The sequence below is a fragment of the Accipiter gentilis genome, chromosome 34 (assembly GCF_929443795.1).
Source record: "Accipiter gentilis chromosome 34, bAccGen1.1, whole genome shotgun sequence".
NCBI classification, from domain to species: Eukaryota; Metazoa; Chordata; class Aves; order Accipitriformes; family Accipitridae; genus Astur; species Astur gentilis.
In genome coordinates this window covers 638445-656678 of record NC_064913.1, presented here as the reverse complement: position 1 = coordinate 656678, position 18234 = coordinate 638445, and the positions used below count along the sequence as shown (strand labels likewise).

At 44.7% G+C, this 18234-nt stretch overlaps 3 protein-coding genes across 7 annotated transcripts in view; 1 reads left to right on the top strand and 2 right to left on the bottom strand.

The window, feature by feature from the left end:
• The window catches only part of TBC1D30 (TBC1 domain family member 30), a 60437-nt gene extending 56432 nt beyond the window's left edge, over positions 1-4005 (bottom strand). For 2 of the 4 annotated variants that reach the window (XM_049792243.1, XM_049792245.1), the window contains exons 1-2: positions 3473-3823; positions 1130-1294 (exon numbers count right to left, since the gene is read on the bottom strand). In XM_049792243.1, the coding sequence (XP_049648200.1) occupies positions 1130-1294; positions 3473-3728 (421 nt within the window). In that variant the 5' untranslated portion in view covers positions 3729-3823. Of the gene's footprint in view, positions 1-337; positions 362-1129; positions 1295-3472 lie in introns of those variants that run through there. The other 2 variants (XM_049792250.1, XM_049792248.1) reach the window with 2 other exon arrangements.
• A 348-nt stretch (positions 4006-4353) lies between these two features.
• Positions 4354-18234, top strand: part of GNS (glucosamine (N-acetyl)-6-sulfatase) — a 25064-nt gene continuing 11183 nt past the window's right edge. For both annotated transcript variants that reach the window (XR_007504608.1, XM_049791993.1), the window contains exons 1-10: positions 4354-4542; positions 5133-5192; positions 5870-6076; positions 8240-8305; positions 8700-8798; positions 11210-11377; positions 15042-15124; positions 16504-16622; positions 17186-17289; positions 17690-17791. Coding sequence is in view for 1 of the 2 variants with exons in the window: in XM_049791993.1 (XP_049647950.1) it covers positions 4390-4542; positions 5133-5192; positions 5870-6076; positions 8240-8305; positions 8700-8798; positions 11210-11377; positions 15042-15124; positions 16504-16622; positions 17186-17289; positions 17690-17791 (1161 nt within the window). In the remaining variant the exon portion in view is untranslated. The remainder of the gene's footprint in view (positions 4543-5132; positions 5193-5869; positions 6077-8239; positions 8306-8699; positions 8799-11209; positions 11378-15041; positions 15125-16503; positions 16623-17185; positions 17290-17689; positions 17792-18234) is intronic.
• LOC126034372 (adipocyte plasma membrane-associated protein-like) overlaps positions 16134-18234 on the bottom strand; it is a 21533-nt gene continuing 19432 nt past the window's right edge. Inside the window, 2 exon segments of the mRNA XM_049791994.1 lie at positions 16134-16181; positions 16183-16268. Coding sequence (XP_049647951.1) covers positions 16149-16181; positions 16183-16268 — 119 coding nt within the window. The 3' untranslated portion in view covers positions 16134-16148.

The following is an 18234-nucleotide window of genomic DNA, read 5'->3' as shown; positions in this document are numbered from 1 at the left end:
ACATGCAAAATTCAAGTAGTCTCATTTAAAAGGAGACTTAAGTGTTAATGGCACTGAGGACTCAATTATCAAGCTGATGTTGAGAAAGAAAAAGAGTAGGTGAGAAGAAATATGCCTACGCAGTGCATGACAGCCAAGAACTTTCATGCTAGGTTTAAGTAAAACAAAGGCACACTTTTAAATGCTTAAAAATTAAGTTTCACAGTAACAGACAAACCCTTAACTAAACTACATTAGCACATGCCGCTACAGTAAGATTCTTTTAATAAAATCTTTACATGCACCTCAAAGCTCCTACAGCCATTTTTGTGACAAGACCATGCTTTTTTTACTGTACCTGAACATTTCTGTACCTGTCACGCTGCATGTTAATGAAAAAATAAGACAGGGAACATTAGGTTATTTTCACATGTCCTTTCTAAAGGTATGATTTTATTTATTTTTACACATCACATTACATGCAGTTTCACTTTAGCAGAACTAACAAGAGCACTTCAGCTTAACTTTAGATGACAACTTTGCAAAGTCAAATAAAAAGGTTTCACTGTGCTGGAAGAAAAGACTAAACAATTAAAGAGCAACGTTTTTCCTCTTTGCACCCTCTCTGCAACCCCCAAAACACAGGCACAGATAAAGAGGTTTGAGGGAAGTAGGTTTGGTTTTACTAATACTCCTCATCTTGAATGGACTTGATAGGAAGGAGTTATGCACTACTAACAATGCTCTGGGAAGACAATTGCTGTCTATAGTTTCCAGCGAGAAGAATTTCCACTTCTAGCATCTCCCTTATCACCATATGAAAGCACACAGTTAAAGACACCATGCACACCAAAAAAATCAGCTTGGGCTTTCTGTGAATTAATGCTGAAAAAGCCTGGCAGACAACCTACAGTAAGGGTGCCACACCAGTGCACAATGCTGAGGCTTCGGCAGCATACCCAGTTGAGCTAGTCGAGCTTTGCCTGTTCCCAGGTGCCACTGACACCACTGGCAGCCAGTCATACCCAAGGAATAAGCATAACCTGGCCTCTTGATTTTTAAATCAAGTGCGAGGCCTTAATTGAAATACTGCCCACATTAATGAAATAAACTACTTAGAGGAGTACACACATACGCAGAAAGCACTTACGTCGTTTCTGGGAAACCGCCTGTAAACAAGCTGTGACAATATCGCAGTTCTTCTGGACTTTATGTACAAGCCTGTCCTTCTGCTTCAGAAGACGAAGCAACTTTGCTGATTGAACCGAAATTCTGTAATTCAGTTCTTGTTTTACAGTTGTTAATTCATTGACATCTGCCAATAAGCAGAGAAAATAACTTCAGTACAGGCCAAAAAAAATAAACAGCTTATTGTAGTTGCCATGCAAAGGGACTTGCCCATGGATATTTACATATACAAACTTTCTATAAGTTACAAGTTCTATTGACTGGGATAATTCCCAATTATAAACATTTTCAGGATCTGTGCCAAAGTCTTTAATTTTCTTTTAAACTAATGTACTTCAACTTATTGAACCGTGTATAAATCTTAATAATTATACTGTTATAAATTGGAAAAATCGCGACAGACATAGCCAGAATATACCTACAGTAGTGCAACCAGGGGGTAAATTTTAAATTACAGTACCTTCCAGAAGCTGCTGGTGGAAAGGGTGCATGGGGAATAAGCAAATGGTAACAGGCAAAGGAACACATTCAAGAAGGTGCCTGCAAAGCTAGAAAGGCAGCTCCAGGATGAGCTCTTTCCACTAAGATGCAAACTAGATGGCTTCAGTCACAGCCTCAACTATTTTCACTGGTCTGTCACAGTGCCACCAGACACCCTTAGTTCACCAAAATGTCTCAGCTTACTTCTAATATTCCTGTTGTCCCCTCATGTGGTGAGCTTCAGGTCCAGGAGAAAAAGGAGTTGTTGGGGAGATGTCTTAAGTGGGTTTTTTGGGGTTTTGTTTTTTTTTTTGAGTCCTCTGCTCTATTCTTAGGGGCACACCCCACCAGTGAAAGCTTGGGTCTTGCCTATCACATGATGACCCTGTAATAGGCTGGTACAGCTTGCCACCAACATCTAAACAGCTGTCTGTTCCCTGTGGCTAAGTTTTCAAATCCCATCACTTTCAATCCAACCATGCCCCCCCTGATGCTGGGAGAAAAATCAATCAAAAAAATTCATACTTTGGTAACCTAATCCAATGAGAACAATATTTATGCATCCAGGAAAAACTACTATTAGCAGGATGGTAAACAGCTCAGCTCCTATGGCAAAACTTTTTCAACAGTTCTGGAGAGCTTAAAGAAAAGGACAAATTAGGCTGAAATGACAATCAGTCATGGGATAGTGATGAGCAAGGCACAACTGCACAGGAAGGGAGCCCCTGGTAAAACAGTCCTGTATTTTATAGATGCTAGCCTGTTTCAGCACCTGCTGCTTTGCTGGAACTCCCAATCCCTTGTACCAGGAGAGGTGATTTAGCGCTACACCTAAGGATTTTGGGAGCAAAAAATTTAAGTTGTATTCCAACTGACTTGTACAGTCACCACAAAAGTAGCGAGCTGAATTTTAGTCTTTCCTACTCGTGCCAGTTAGCTGTCCCTGTAAAAACAATTAACTCGGCAGCAAAATTAATGAGTTCAAATTCCACAAAATATATTTCTGAACAAGCAAATTTCTTGCTGAGTCCCAGATTGCCAGAGGACACACATAGGAACTTGAGCTGCATCCTGTAACATCAGATGGCGTATCAGCCCATTAAGAAGCTAAACACGGAAGCAGAAAGCTGTTTGCCCAGGTCTGGAAAAAAAAAGCATGTTTGTTCACCTCTTGCTTTCTTCCCCTTGTCAAAAGCAAGAATGATTTAACATCAGGACACAAGAGGCCTTTGTACGGCCCTCCTGATGGGGCCAACTTGGAGTTGCAAGTCTCATTCTTTCACAAGCACGCAGTGTTGTGGCTACTCGGCTTTCATAACAATTCTTGGTTAGCTGACTATTGCACTTCTTTTTAATTACAGGGTTTTTTTTCCCTAGAAGGCATGCTTACCTACAAGTAAGCTTTACAATTCCCAGGTTTAGTTTAAGTCCCCTAGCACCAAAAGGACCTAAACCACCCAACCGCCTCTTACGGCACAGCCTGCGTGGCATCTCTTCCAGCTTAAGAGAAAAGGGACAGAAAGGGACGGAAACCCGGCGGCCGATCCGTTGCCGTAAGCCAGGAAAAAGCACTGAACTGGCAGGAGCACGGCGGCCCCGCGGTTTCGCTCCTCAGACAAGGAGCGATAGCAGAGGGCGGGCGGCCCCGGGCCGACGGCGGAACGGCCTACCCGCGCCCGGCCAGCCCCCGGGGCAGGCGGCCGCGCACACGGGCCGCTGCGGCGAAGGAGGGAGGCTCGCCCGTGGGATCTCCCCTGCGGGCTCAGAGGGGGAAGCGAGGCGGCAGGGGCAGCTCCCGGCCCCGGCGGGGCGGGGCAGGCCGTACCTTTCAGCCGCAGGTACTCGACCTGGCTCGGCCGCCGCTGCAGCTCCCGGAGGACGCGGGAGCGGGCGCTGCCCGAGGGGGCGGCCGCCTCGGCGGCGCTGTAGAGCTCGGTCAGCAGCCCGCTCACCAGCGACGAGGTGCGGCTGGACCGGCCGCTCCCGGGACCTTCCTCGTCCTCGTCCTCCTCTTCCTCCTCGGCCAGGCTGTCGGCGCTGCTGCCCGCCCTGCCGCCCGGGCCGGGCTCCCCGGCCTCCATCTTCCTCAGCCGCCCGGCAGCCCCGAGTTCCGGGCTCGGCCCGTTCCACAGCGCGGCGCGCGGGGGGGCGGGAGAGCCCAAGGCCGGCAGGACGCTCCCCCGCAGGCCGGAGTGCCGCGCCCGGCTCCACTCCCACCCCTACCCCCCCCTCCACGCACCGCGCGGCGTGGTAGAGGCCGGCGGCAGGCGGGGAGGGCGGGGCCGCTGCACCTGCTGACGGGCGGGAAGGGCGGCCCCGCCCCGCCCCGGGGCGGTAACCCGCTGTCCCGGTCCCGGTCCCCGGGGCGGCCGCCTGGTTCCGTTAACCCCCGTGCGCGGCGCTGAGCAACAACCGCCGCTGCTGCCGCAGCCGCCTCCCCGGGCCCTGCCTCCGCGCACCGCCCCGGGACAGCCCCGCGGAAACGACAGGAGGGAAAGGAGGGGGCGGGGCCAGCCGGGGGGCGGGCCGAGGGCGGGGCCGAGGGCGCCGCTCCCCGCCGGGGTGGCCGCGCCCGGGCCACGTGACCCCTCCCGCTCCCCCCCCCCCCCCTTGCCGCTCTCCCGGGTCATATGCCGGGGGCGGGGCCAGCCCGCGCGCTGCCCCTCGGCGCTTTGGCTGGCGGCCGCCCCGCGTCCCCTCGGCTCGCGGCACCGGCTCCCTCCGCCCGACCCCGCCGCCGCCATGTCTGCCGCCGCCGCCGCCGCCGCCGTCGTCCGGGGGCTGGCGCTGGCCGCGCTGCTGGTGCTGAGCCCGGCGAGGGCGGCCCGGCAGGCGCGGAGGCCCAACGTGGTGCTCATCCTCACCGACGACCAGGACGTCTGCCTGGGCGGCATGGTAACCCCGCCGCCCCCCCCACACAGCACCGCGCAGCCCACCGGGGGCCGCCCCTGAGGGGAGCGGGAGGCCTCGGCCTCGGCTTCGGCCTCGCTCTCGCCGAGGGGGTGCCCGCCGCCCGCCCGGCGCTGTCGCGTAGCCCGGCTGCGGGCCGGGCGAGGCCGGGGGAGGGCAGGGCGTGAGGCGCAGGTGGCGGCGGCCGCTGGGGAGCGGCGGCCGGGGTGAGAGGCGGGGACGGGCTGTCGGCCCGCGGCCTCGGGGCGCGTCGCGGCGGGCTTCCGCGGGCCAGCGGAGCTTCTCTGGGGAGCCGCCGAGGCGGCTGCGGGGCTGGGGCTTCTCCGGCGCGGCCCCTGCGGCCGCAGGTAGTCCCCGGAAGGTCTCGCCGGTTCCTCCGCTCCGCCGGGCCGGCGCGGGTCAGCGCCGCGGTGGCGGGAGGCCCTGGCCAAAGGCCGGCCCGGCTTGCCCGGGCGGTGCCGAAAACCGTGGCGGTGGGCCCGCCGTCAGGAGGTGGCAGGGCTGCTTCGGCCCCCCCGGCTTCGCCCGGCGTCCTTGCGCCCTCAGCCGGTTTCCTTTCGGTACCTTTCTTCCAGACCCCCCTGAAGAAGACGAACGCTCTCATCGCGCAGATGGGAGTAACCTTCGTGAACGCGGTGAGTGTTGGCGTTAAGGCTCGGAACCCCCGAGGTGCGCGCGTTTGTGTGGTTGTGTCTTGGGTCGTCTGAGGTCTCGGAACCGGTGGCGGTTTTACGCAGTCTGTACGTAGGTGCGTGGGTTTTTCAAATTCGATCTCTAACTACTTTGGGGTCTCAAAATGAACGTAGCTTAAGGTCACATGCCGAATCTGGGAGGGAAGGTTTCACTTCCTAAAAGTACTTTTGCTGACTTCCTTTAGCTGTGAAGTAGAACTGAGCAATCTGAGTATTTTTATTACAAACTGAGAAGCATTAGAAGAAGCTGCTTAAAACTGTCAGCTTCATGCGTGCTGAAAACCCGCTTTACTCTTTTTACCTTCTAATGTATTGCCACGGCTAAAATAATGGAGTGAATTAACCGGCAAACAGTATTTTAACGGATGCTTGCGACTGTATAAAAAACACATCTAATGCAGGGGAGGGTGAAGGGCATACGCTGCAGAAACTTATAACTGGTTTCATGTGCACTTTTCACTAGTGAAAATACTTGGCATGTAATTCTGTGTGTCCAGAAAGAAGTATGCTTTAATGCTGATGAACGCTTTAACCTGTTAGCTGATATTTCAAAACTAATCATTTTGAGGAAAAATTGTTTTACAACGTCAATCTTGTATCTCTTCACCCTATCTTTCCAGTACGTTCCCAGTGCGCTTTGCTGTCCCAGTCGAGCTAGCATTTTAACAGGAAAATATCCACATAATCATCATGTTGTCAATAACACTCTGGAAGGAAACTGTAGCAGCAAGTTATGGCAGAAGATTCAAGAACCATACACCTTCCCAGCGCTGCTCAAAACTATGTGTGGTTATCAAACGTTCTTTGCTGGAAAGTATTTGAATGAGGTATTTTGTGCTTTTTTTTTACTGTGATGCAGTTCACTTGCATTAGTCCGTTCTTCTAAAACGTTCAGTGATTTTTATATTTGCAGCTGATGGCAGGTCCCCAAAATGTTTAAAATGGTGTTACTTGGGTGAACTATTGTCTTTGCCGAGACGGGATAAATATGATGCAAAGTCCAAATCTTTAACTTAACTTGGTTAAAATCAGGTTCTGTAGGTGTCTGAATGCTTTCAAAAGTTAATTTTGAAAGGATGATGGAATCCAAAGGCTTTTTTAGTATGTTCAGGTGTGTTGATTTTTAGAATGATGATTTTAATGACTGGGGGAAATGGATAGACGATTGGCATGTAGTACTGAAGAACACCGTCAAGCCAGTGCCAGGCCAGGCACAATGTTAGAATAATGTTAAAGAAAAAAAAATCAATTTGTTTCAATATTCCTGACTGATATATTCCCTTGAATCAGAGGACTATTTTCTTCTTAGCAGTTAATATGGTATTTTAAATACTAAATGACTGCTGAGGCAAATGTATTGGGAGAACAGATATTACTGGAGCTCTTTACAGAGGTTACCCAACACTTTATTATTGGGTCACATGTGTGTGTGTCGTGGTTTAACCCCAGCCAGCAACTAAGCACCACGCAGCTGCTCACTCATTCCCCCTGCCACTCAGTGGGATGGAGGAGAAAATCGGGAAAAGAAGTAAAACTTGTGGGTTGAGATAAGAACGGTTTAATAGTACAGAAAAGAAGGAACTAATAATCATAACACTAATAAAATGACAACAGTAATAATAAAAGGATTGGAATGTACAAACGATGCGCAGTGCAATTGCTCACCACCTGCCGATTGACACCCAGTTAGTCCCCGAGCAGCGATTCCCCCTGCCCCGACTCCCCCCAGTTTATACACTAGATGTGCCGTCCCATGGTATGGAATACCCCGTTGGCCAGTTTGGGTCAGCTGCTCTGGCTGTGTCCTGTGCCAACTTCTTGTGCCCCTCCAGCTTTCTTGCTGGCTGGGCTCGAGAAGCTGAAAAATCCTTGACTTTAGACGAAACGCTACTTAGCAACAACTGTTGCTTACATCAGTGTTATCAACATTCTTCTCATACTGAACTCAAAACATAGCACTGTACCAGCTGCTGGGAAGACAATTAACTCTAGCCCAGCTGAAACCAGAACAGTGTGCTTTTGCTTTTTTTCTGTTTGTAACTAAGCTGTGGTTTGTAATAGTTTGTTTATGGTAAGACATAAAGCTCAGTGCTGAAAGCTCTAAGATCAGGTGTTCCTCTAGTGTGATGAAATCGTATTTGGAGCTAGATGAGTTACAGGGTCCTTAACAGCATTATTTTCCTTGTGTCTCTTGGTGGAAAATGTTGGTGGTATAATAGAATAATGGAATGTGGATTTTTGTAGCCAGGCACAAATTTGTTTCTGCTGATGTTACTGAGGCAGCTAGGGGAAGGGAAATTTACCTAGCTTCCTCTGAGCATCCCTTGACTCAGCATAGTCTCCTGTCCCTGCAGTTAGGCGAGCCATGTAGATGGGAGACGGCAGCCCTGAGAAAACCCGTTGTGTTGCTCTGAGGCACGCTCTGTTTTGAGTTTGGCACTGATTCAGCAGCTACTTTCCTTTTTTTGCTGGCTTAAAGGCTAGTTGTTGTAGATTATTTGACACTGAGGTGACAAGAGGCTAGCATTGCTTGAAGTTCATACCCCCTTCTGGGGGAGGATGATGGAAGCTGTTGGTCTGTGTGAAATTTTCTTTAGTGTCTTGTGAACTGTTATAGCTAAAGCTTAAGAGTGTCTTGTCACGTGTGTGTTTTGATCCCCCCCTCATTACCTGATGAGGTACTTACTGTATGTTCTCTAGGATCTCCGCATATTTTTGTGTGTGGAGTAGAACAGGGAATAAGATTTAAATTTTGTTGATGAATGCTAAGCTTTCGGTTACTGTCTTTCTAGTTATTTAACCCTGGTTTCTTTAACAGGCTATATATGTGTTTTTATATGCATATATATTTGGTTTTTTCCATTCTGAAATTGAATTTAGCTTAATGTGGTTTCTGACTAGTGTTGAACAAAGCACATGAATATGAAACATAATTTCTAGCTTTTGTTCATCATAATTGAAACTGTGAGTCATGGTCTGTCTTTTTTCAGTACGGAGCAGAGGATGCAGGAGGAGTAGGTCATGTCCCTCCTGGATGGAGTTTTTGGTATGCTTTGGTATGTGACCATTCTTTTTTTTTAGAATACTTAATTTCGGTTGCTTTGTAGTCCAACTCGTGTTCTAACTTTGCTGGTCCTGAAAGAGCAGGCAAAGAGCATCTAACAACTTAATGCAAATTTTCTTCCATTTTTTCCTCTATTACACATCAGATCCTTGGCTTTCACAAAGGCTGCTCCTGGGGAAGACCCTGACTTGTAAAGCCAAAGCAGTGTGAGATAGCACTGAAATAAGTTTTGTTGTTTGAGAGCAGTTCTGAGAATTCTTGCAGTGTCCTTATGACAAATGCTTATAACCTATTTGGCAGATGCTTGTTGGCAGCTCGTTTTGATTATTTCAAGTAACCAATGTACATGTTGCTTTGTATAAATATGCACTTTTTCTTTTTTGCAGGAAAAAAATTCAAAGTACTATAACTATACTCTTTCAGTAAATGGCAAAGCGCGAAGGCATGGTGAGAACTACAGTGTAGATTATCTGACAGACGTACTGGTAAGAAATTTTGCAACACCTATGTTACAGAAGCTGCTTATGACCAGATAATGCCTCATGCTGGGGGCTTGGGGAAGGGTGGGGGTGATAATTTGTTCGGCTGTCTTATTTCGTAAATACAGGATTGTGCTGTCGTGATGGTGGGTGGGCATTAATCAGCAGAGCAAGATTCTGGGTATATTTAGAAATGAGAAGTTTGTGTGTATGAGCTGTGGAGAGGAAAGGGGTTCCAACTGCCTGTTTGCTAGCCAGTAGCTCACTGAGAGGTTAATACTGGCTGCTACAGTGCATGAGGAACATAATGCAGGTAGGCAATAACTTAAATTACTTCACAGAAGGATGTGTTTCATTACAATACACAACTTCTGTAACAGATTAACTGGGCCAAGATTTCAGTGGGAAGTTAAATATAACTTGACACTGTGTTTTGTTAGATATTATGATGTATTAGTGTCTTGTAATCTCTAACTACATCAAACTGATAACTTGGAAATATCAAAGGCTAATCAGTCCTCCACATTGTCAGAGGGCGATATATGCACTGTGCAAAATGCGTAGCTGACCAGGGGAGTTTTTAGCCTCTTTGCCCTCTTAAGGTAAAGAGAGGTAACAAAGATATCAAATACTTAAAGTTGGAAGAGTTACTTTAGCTCTCTTGAGGACCTGTTTAGCAAATAGTTTTAGCTTGGAGGTTTGGGCGGATGGGGAAGGGGAGTGTTCTCCCCGCTCACCAAGCTGGAGTCTTAACTTGACATGCTGTTACAGTGTATGAGTTGGTAGCACTGGGAGCTCACGTGCAGCACTCGGGGAAAATTCTTCTCCAAGTCTCCTTGTGCAGTCAGTCTGCACTCTGCCACTGAGACCCTAATGAGTTTCGTTCCAGTGAGTTCTTGAACATTGTCAGCTGCTTACTAGGAACAGAAATGATTGATGTTTCTCAGGGTACTGAACAGCTGTCTGATTAAATTTAGATTTACACCATCTAAAGCTAGATTGGAATTGATAAGCCAGAAGTGAGACTATCCTATTACTGGCATTGTACTGGTCTTTGCTGATCCTTCAGTAGCTTGTAAGCACTTTGACCAACAGGTCACTGCTGCATAAACCTCTTATTTGCGGTGTGTTACCTATTGATACAGCAGTGTATTCTGATTTTCAGTGTGTTGCATTCTGTCTTCTGCCTGTAGTTAACAAATATGTATTCATAGTTATTCACATTTCAGAGCTAGTGTTTGAGTTTCATTTGCTCAATGGGCAGTGCACAGGAGTAAATTGCTTATGCAGAGTTCCTGTGTTGCTTGATGTGATGCACAAACTTTCTTGTCCTGACTAAGGACATCTGGGTACTTTTAAGTCTGGTATTAAGAATAGGAACACCTGGATCTGTCTGCTGCAATCCTGACATGTTGCAGTTTAAGCTCCTAACAAAATCTAAGTTGACTAACTCTGTGAACTTGCCTACATTGTGCTGGTTTCTGAACCAGGTTTTTGAACTCCACACTGTTCTTATCCTCTCAACTCTGTTGTCATACAACTGAAGTCCAGCCCTACTTGCTTAGATGTACGAGTTAAGAGGAAGGAAGAGGAGGGAATTCCTGATGTATTCTTTCTTCTAGAGAAAGAAAAGGATATCCAAAATGGGGTATACTAATTGGACAGGAAAGGAAAATATTGCGAGATTTGAATAGCGGAGCACTCATCTGTGAGTAATACCTTTGAAGCTTTAATTTCAAAGGCTGACCAAGGGAAGGCCGAAATGGAACTCTCCATCTCCTCTAACTTGCTACTTGAAATTGTGTATAGGCTGAAATGAAAATGAAAGTGGAGTGAGTGGAGTTTGGCACTGTCCTGCACTAGAGCTTCTGGCTTTGCCAGCAGAAATGTGGCACCCCTTATAAACTAGGAACTTGCTACAGAATAAGCATATGCTATAAACAGTGGGGCTGAAAAATATTTTCAGAGTTATTGCTATTTCTGAAGACAAGTGAGACTGCTAAATGACATCTGTCAGGCAGGAGAGATGGCATCTGAGAGCCTCAGAAAGACTCAGACTGTGTTAAAGAAAGCTCCGATTTTACTTTATGAAAACTGAGTTTAGGTGGATTTTGTTGATATTTGGAATAGGCACAAACTTTTGGTGAGCTTTCCAGGTCTAAATGCAAAGGTCTCAAGTAGATACTGTTCAGAGATGTGGGACAAATGATTTAACGTGAACACTTGAGATTTTTTTTATCATGAGCTGCTGTTCTGGACACTTGTAGATGAACAAGCAATAGGTTTCTGAAATAGTTTAAATGTTCCCAGTACTACTGAGCTCTAAATAAGTTCTGCATGTCTAGTTTGGATCTTTCCAATACTTGCTGTTTTTCTTTGGAGGTATGACTTTTCTTCTCCAATGAAACTGTTCACAGGCCAACATGTCATTGGACTTCTTGGAGTATAAATCTAATTTTGAACCTTTCTTTATGATGATCTCAACCCCAGCACCACACTCCCCTTGGACAGCTGCTCCACAGTATAAGAAGAGCTTTCAGAATGTCAGTGCACCAAGGAACAGCAATTTTAATATTCATGGAAAGGTAAGCTAACTAGCAAGAACTGACTAGCTTGTGAGAGCCGTAGGCAATGACCCTGACCTGCATGTTAAGATTAAACAGTGAGAAGAATAGGCTACTACCATGACTAGTGGCTATTTAGTTATGTTAATCAGCCTTTCAGGGTAAGATATGTTTGTTGTGACTTTGAGATATTTGCATACCAATATCTTTTAAACAAAAAAATGTAGTGGCAAAAATGATAAGGCAGTACAATGGAATTATCATTGATAAATGGGAAAATGTTAATTCTGTGTCCAATTTCCAGAGTGTTCTGAAGCTCTTAAAATGTTCTTTCCTTGCTCTCTGTATGTTCAGGAGAAAACACAGGCAGAGTGTGACACAAAGGCTTGGGTGAAGAATGACGAGAGCCCTGTCTTCCTGAGCACATCTGCTCATGTGGGTGGGTGGTCCATTCCTTGAGCTCGCGGCCAAGCTGCTCCGAGGTGACGAGCATATCAGACTAACCAGGGGACTTTGTGGAATTATGAACCACAGGGCCTGAGGTCACTAAGGACTTTGAGAACTTGCCTTTCATTTGTTGAAATAACCTGTAACCAGAATTGCAGAGCCTAGTGTTACAAACTCGCAGACATCCTTGTGACAGGGCGGTACCTTCCACTGCTGGTAAACTTGGCCAAATATGGTCTAGCTCAGGCTAATCTGCTGCGTCTTACTTTGCCAATAAGTGAAAGTGAAAGTCACAAACAGTTAATCTGGTGAAATACTTGACTTAGAAAAGTCTTGTATTTTTTATTCAATTAGTTTAAAATACAGACCTCACTACTGTTCAGTGTTCAACTGATTCACTTCAAGATCTGCTCCTAATCTTAAGAGATAACGTCACCTAAATGCCTATCTGGAGCCCAGTGATACCTCTTCTAAGGTCACTGTGACTCATGTAGTACAGGGTGAAACTTGTCCTAGCTGAGGATTGTAGCTTGCAAAATGGCCATGTGCTTATCAGTGTGATATAAAAACATGAATGAAAGGGGAGAAAAGGGCTGCAGGCAGTAGCAAACGCTTTAGCCCAACCTGTTAAGTTTCAAATTAGGGAGTGGTAATCAGGCTGGGGCTTTTTTCCTCTGTGAAAGGATCCCTAACTTTATCTCAGAGTCCATTACTGTAATAAATGAATGCTTTTAAAATAGTGAGCCAGAATAACTTGACCAGCAATGTCAGCAGCTGGCCAAAAAATAGTGTGGGAGCTCCCTTATGTGGAGCAGAAGCAAAAGCTTTGCATGTGCCTTTGTGACATGAAGCAAAATGAGAGACTTACTTAATGTTTGGTAGTTAATACTTGTGGATATAGCAGTTTTGCTAGATTTCACAATAGGAACAGACTAGCATTACTCTTCTTTCCTAGACACAATAGCTACAATCATTAACAGTGTGTGTTTCTTTAATTGGCAGCGTTGTAGTCTTGAAGCCTAACTCTTCTTTGAGCTTCACTTTTTTTCTAGGGCAAGCGCTGTTCCTGCAATAGCAATAAACATGTACGTAGGCTCAGACCCTCAAGTCATTGATGTTGTTACGCTTGCTAGACAGTCTTTCATTGTACAGTCTTGATTCCTAAATTAATGTTGCCTAGCTTCCTTATACAGTATGTGGGCAAGGGGTACTGGAAGGAGCCATCTAGGCAGAATCTCTGCATGAAAAATAGGAGTTAAGCTGTTGTCAGATTCTGTCCAGTGATGCGCACTTCAACTTCTGCTTAGGATCCTCAGCTATGAGCTATATCAAATGATGGATAGCTCTCTGGTTTCCCAAGCAGGACTATTGGTAGCCCAGATGAGTGGTTTATCTAAGCTGTTCTGAGAGAGAAGCTGATACATGTTGGGTGTTTCTCTTGCATGCACTGTTTTTCCTTTAACCTGAAAGCACAGCTGGGTTCAGATTCTGCTGGCAAGACATGGTATGGTGTCTCAAGCTCTCCCAAAATTTCTTTGAGAATGGGACATAGGGAGGCAGCAGGATTGGTGGACAGCTTTGTATGTAACCAGTGAAAGAGGCTTGACAGAGACTGACTGGGAAGCAGATTTGAGGACTCTGAGTCAGTGTGAAGTTTGAAATCCACAGAGGCATTTAGGTGCTGTGTGAAGTTTTTGAAACTTCAGAGAAAGGTAGGAAGAACAAAATCCTCCAGGAAGGAGGAGGATTCTGCTTTACGAGGTGACTTATCCACCTGAGTTAACCAGCGTGGTTGTGCCTTATGGAGGAGGGCCTCTCCTAAGCCCACCTCTTGTGAAAGGTGGCTGGTGCACAGGTGACATTGCCAGCTCCTTTGTTCTCTGAAGAACTGCTGCTGAGCTGGGGATGGGGTTTGTGAAGTCTTTCCTTACTTTATCCTCTCTCAACCAACACACAAGTCCTAGATGTTTGGTCTTGATGATGCTGTGTTTTCTTGCTGAGATAGACTTAGTGTCTCTCCAGAGAATTGTTTTACAACTACTGTAGAAGAGAGATCTGAATACAACTGAATTAAAATAAACTGGATGTGGTATTCAGTCTCCACGCCCAAAATCTTCCCTTCAGTCGGCAAGAACAGAAAACAGGGGAACCGAATAATTGCAGGAGATACGAGTCACTTCACTGTGAGTCCCTAAAGCCTGAGCCCATTCAGAGTCATTCGCTTGTGACAGGAGGCAACTTGCCTAATGAGAGGCTCTATGGAGAGGAGTGACCAAGTAAATACAGGCTCAAGCTCAGGGCAATGAGTGGGTCATCTCTGACGTACTAAATGAAAAAGTATAAAGCTGCACTGACGTGACTTTCTTCTCCCACTAATACTAATCTTCAGGTTGCTCACAGCAGACCTTCCTATCTATTTGTACAGCAGCTGATCCACTTCAGGCTGGTGATTCAGGATGTGGGAGTATCACTTTTTGTATGAGTTAGATCACCTCTGTTACTTTGGAAGGGTGGGTGAGGGGAGAGAGGGAGGGGCCGTTTCTGAAAGTGGGGATGTGGCTAGAAGAATCAATAACACTTCAGCTAAAGAAACGCTCTTGTCCTAGAGTCAAAAAATCCCAATAAAACAGTGATGTTTCTGGTCCCCTCAGTAGTCTCCAGCCCTGAGTTTATTTATAGGCTACCAAGAACCTGGTAGTGGCATCATTACAGATCTTTGTCGTTACCTGTCCATAAATTAGGTTGTCCTAATTCCTTTTGATGCAGGAGTTTCTTTCCACCTCTCTGCCTGTGTTAGGATGCTCACCAGTCTTAGTCCCAAAAGAACCTCACTTTGACAACCAAGACCAATCTTACAATACTGACCCATCCTTCAGATTTTTTTCATCAGACCTGTCTCATGCTATCAGACTTTTATCTCTGGGAGAGCCTTCCCTAGCTCCTTTCACAAATTTCTTCCCTGAACTGCTTTGAAAAGATCCACAGCTATTTTCTTCTTGCCAAGGGCTGAGCATAATGGAACTGTAATATATTCTGCTTTTGCAACTTAGATTTTACATGAACCAAGAGGGAAAACTGGAGTCAGGTCAGTTTGATAGCATTGCCTGCCTATTTCACAGGAATCACGTGGATGTTTTACCCTAAACAATGTTTCTGTTTTAATTGGCCTAAGAAAGGTTTAAAAGCTGGTACTTTTCTCCTATGCTAATCTATTTTGTGTTTTTGTTTTTTTCTTTAGAACAAGCACTGGTTAATTCGACAAGCAAAGACTCCAATGACTAACTCTTCAATACAGTTTCTTGATGATGCTTATAGAAAGCGGTAAGAATTTTTTCATTGCTTAAGATTTCTACTCAGAACTTTTATTGTGTTTTAAAAAAAGAAAAGGTATATTTTTTTAAAAGGGTTGTAATAAGTCTGACAGTAGATGTCAAACTACCTGTAGGAGTTCTCTGGTATCTGTCTCAGCAGACCTGACTTTCTGTTTACTTTCTGCAAAGAAACTTGTCATTGACTTCAGAAATATTTTGCTCCCAAATGCTGCCATCATTTGTCATAAAAAAGACCAACCACACTTGGTGTCTCTACTGCTTCTCTTTCTGTGCACAACAGGTTTTCATAAAAAGTGGCCTTACCTTCTACTTCACTTGATTCCAGATTCTTGCATGATGTACGTCAAATGCAATTGCTTTATCTGCCAGCTAATCTGATTTATTAACCTTAATGCTTAGTCTGTGGTCTTTTCACATGGGAATACCTGACTGGCCAAGGCGGGTGCTTGATTTGGTTTTATAAAAGGGGATGTGGGGAATAATGTGAAAGTACAGCTTGTTCCCTCTTTTTAATAGAAAGGAAGAGTATTTGCTTACACTGTAAGTGTATTTTCTTTAAAAGCTCTGAAAAAAATAGTAGCTTAACTTTAAGTGGTAAACCCTGTTTTGAGCAGTGATCAGGCATTAGCTTGTCACTTTGGAGATGGAAAACCAAGGCTTTTTCAAGCTTTGGCTTTATAAAACATGAAGGTAAAATCATGCAACAAAATCTTTCATTTAAGCCTGGAGATGACAGGATCCAGGAATTGAATAACTGTAGTTATTTCAGCATAATACTAGTCTGTGAAGGCTTGTTACTGACTTATCAGAAGCAGTCACTTGTCTCAATGGCAAACGCTGTGACAAAGGAAAGAATAACTGTTCAAGGCTTTAGATACACTGGAATAATGGACCCTGGTATTACATGAGTAATACAAAATAGCTGATGTAGTTTTCAAGCAGAAAGGATCCCACATAGACAATTAAATTCATGGCAGTCTTGTATTTTAATATTAAAAAGTACATATGAAGAACTAATAGCAAGTGACCTTGCAGGAGATAACTCTTGACTCTTTCCCACTCCGTTGCTTCCAAGTTGGTCTTGACTGTCTCCAGATAAGAAGTAATCAGCATTTTGACGTCTTTCTCAGACACTACAGAATAAAATCAGCAAGAACTGAAGACAAACAGTCTACTACTATCTTAAATTGCAGCCTCAAAAAGTACAGTGTAGTAATCTATGAAGTTTGTTTTCAGAATTTGCAAGCAAAATAATTCACTTACAGTGCATACACTGTTGACTTGAAGCAGAATATGAATACCCTACCTGCAGTCAGAATTATTCTAAATTTTTCATACTCTAATATGAATTACTTTGTTTCTGTGTAGGTGGCAAACTCTGTTGTCAGTAGATGATCTGATAGAGAAACTAGTGAAGAAACTGGAACTGAATGGAGAATTGGACAACACGTACATCTTTTACACATCAGACAATGGCTACCACACTGGTAAAATTTTCACTGCTTCCTGGATCTTCTACAAATGTTCAGTAACTGCATAACTTTTCACCCTCATGACTGCTCCAGAAAATGGGAACAGCAACTGTGGAAAACTGTAGACATAAGAAGTACTGATTTGAGTTGCAAAACAACCTGGAGTTGCAGAGTGGGGTGTTTGCGGATTTTATTGTTTGGTTTTGTTTGGTTTGGTTGTGGTTTTTAGCATTAATCTCTACCACTGTATACCAATACACGTAAAATCAGGACAGAAATGGAGAACAGTCTCTGTGTTCTGTAGGAAGAGCTGCTATGAAAGAGTTAACTAGTAAAATTCTCTCGAAGACCTGTCTGTCATGTACAACTGAAAATTCAGTATCTAAGCTGTTAAACTTTGTAAGGTATGGCTTATACTTTGAAGTTGTCTGTTCCTATCCTGCACTTTGTTAATGTACTTCAGGTTAAGGAACGCTTCTGACTTCTTAAAAAATTGGCTGCTGGAAATTAGGTAACAGAAGACTCTTTAAAATGTAAAAGAAGAAACCATTTAACTTTTTGCCTTTTCTATTGTATAGGCCAGTTTTCTTTGCCAATAGACAAACGGCAGCTGTATGAGTTTGATATCAAAGTTCCATTGCTAGTTCGAGGACCAGGGATAAAACCAAATCAGACAAACAAGGTAAGAAGGAAGTGAAATCAAAGTACAGATTTACTTTTAATGTTGTCTCACAGTTATCAAATTTAGGTAATAATTTATCCTCCTGCATATGTATGTATCAATGAAATGAAATATATGGAGTGGTAGAAAGTGCAAAGACCTCATTCTAAAAAGCTGTGTGCTCTTGCTTGCTTGAATCAGTAAATTTAAGTAATGGCAGGCTATAAAAGTAAACAAAGTCTGAAGCTCACTTTCCAAAGACCCTACTGTTGCTTTTGAATGTTGCAGTGTCCATTAGCCTATGGAGATGAAATTAAGTAGTGTTTAGGTGTACCTAAAATTACAAGTACTTAAAATACAGAAGTCCCGTTATTACATGTTAGGTTCTAGTCTTCTGAAGTAAGTTTTCCTCACCCCGCAGATGCTTGTTGCAAATATTGACTTGGGTCCCACTATTCTGGATATCGCAGGGTATGACTTGAACAAGACCCAGATGGATGGGATGTCACTATTGCCACTGTTGGTAAGTAGACACACAGGGAGAGTAACTGGTAGTTCTTGCAGGGGTTATGCTTCAAAGTGAATACTACTTCCTTCGATAGAGTAGGTCGACTCATAACCCAGATTTGTCCCTTGATGTCATTTTCACATGAGATGTTCATAGCTTAGTGAAAAAAGTAGGCATCTTGTTTAAATGCAGGTGTATTTTCATAAGCCCTACAACTTTGTGGTCATTTTATAATGGAAAGTTATGTCATCCTTTGGCTAATCCTGCCATTTGTAATAATTCCTGTTTTGAAGGCTGTATGTTGTTTCCACCTTGTATCCTCCCTCCTCTTTTCCTTAGGATTTCTCAGCATAGACATAGGAGGAGAGCAGACTGTTCTTACTTAAATCTTTGGCTTGCCTCAATGTTCAGTAGAACTAGCATTTCCTTCTAAACTCTGGAAAAATACCTGTGGTTTT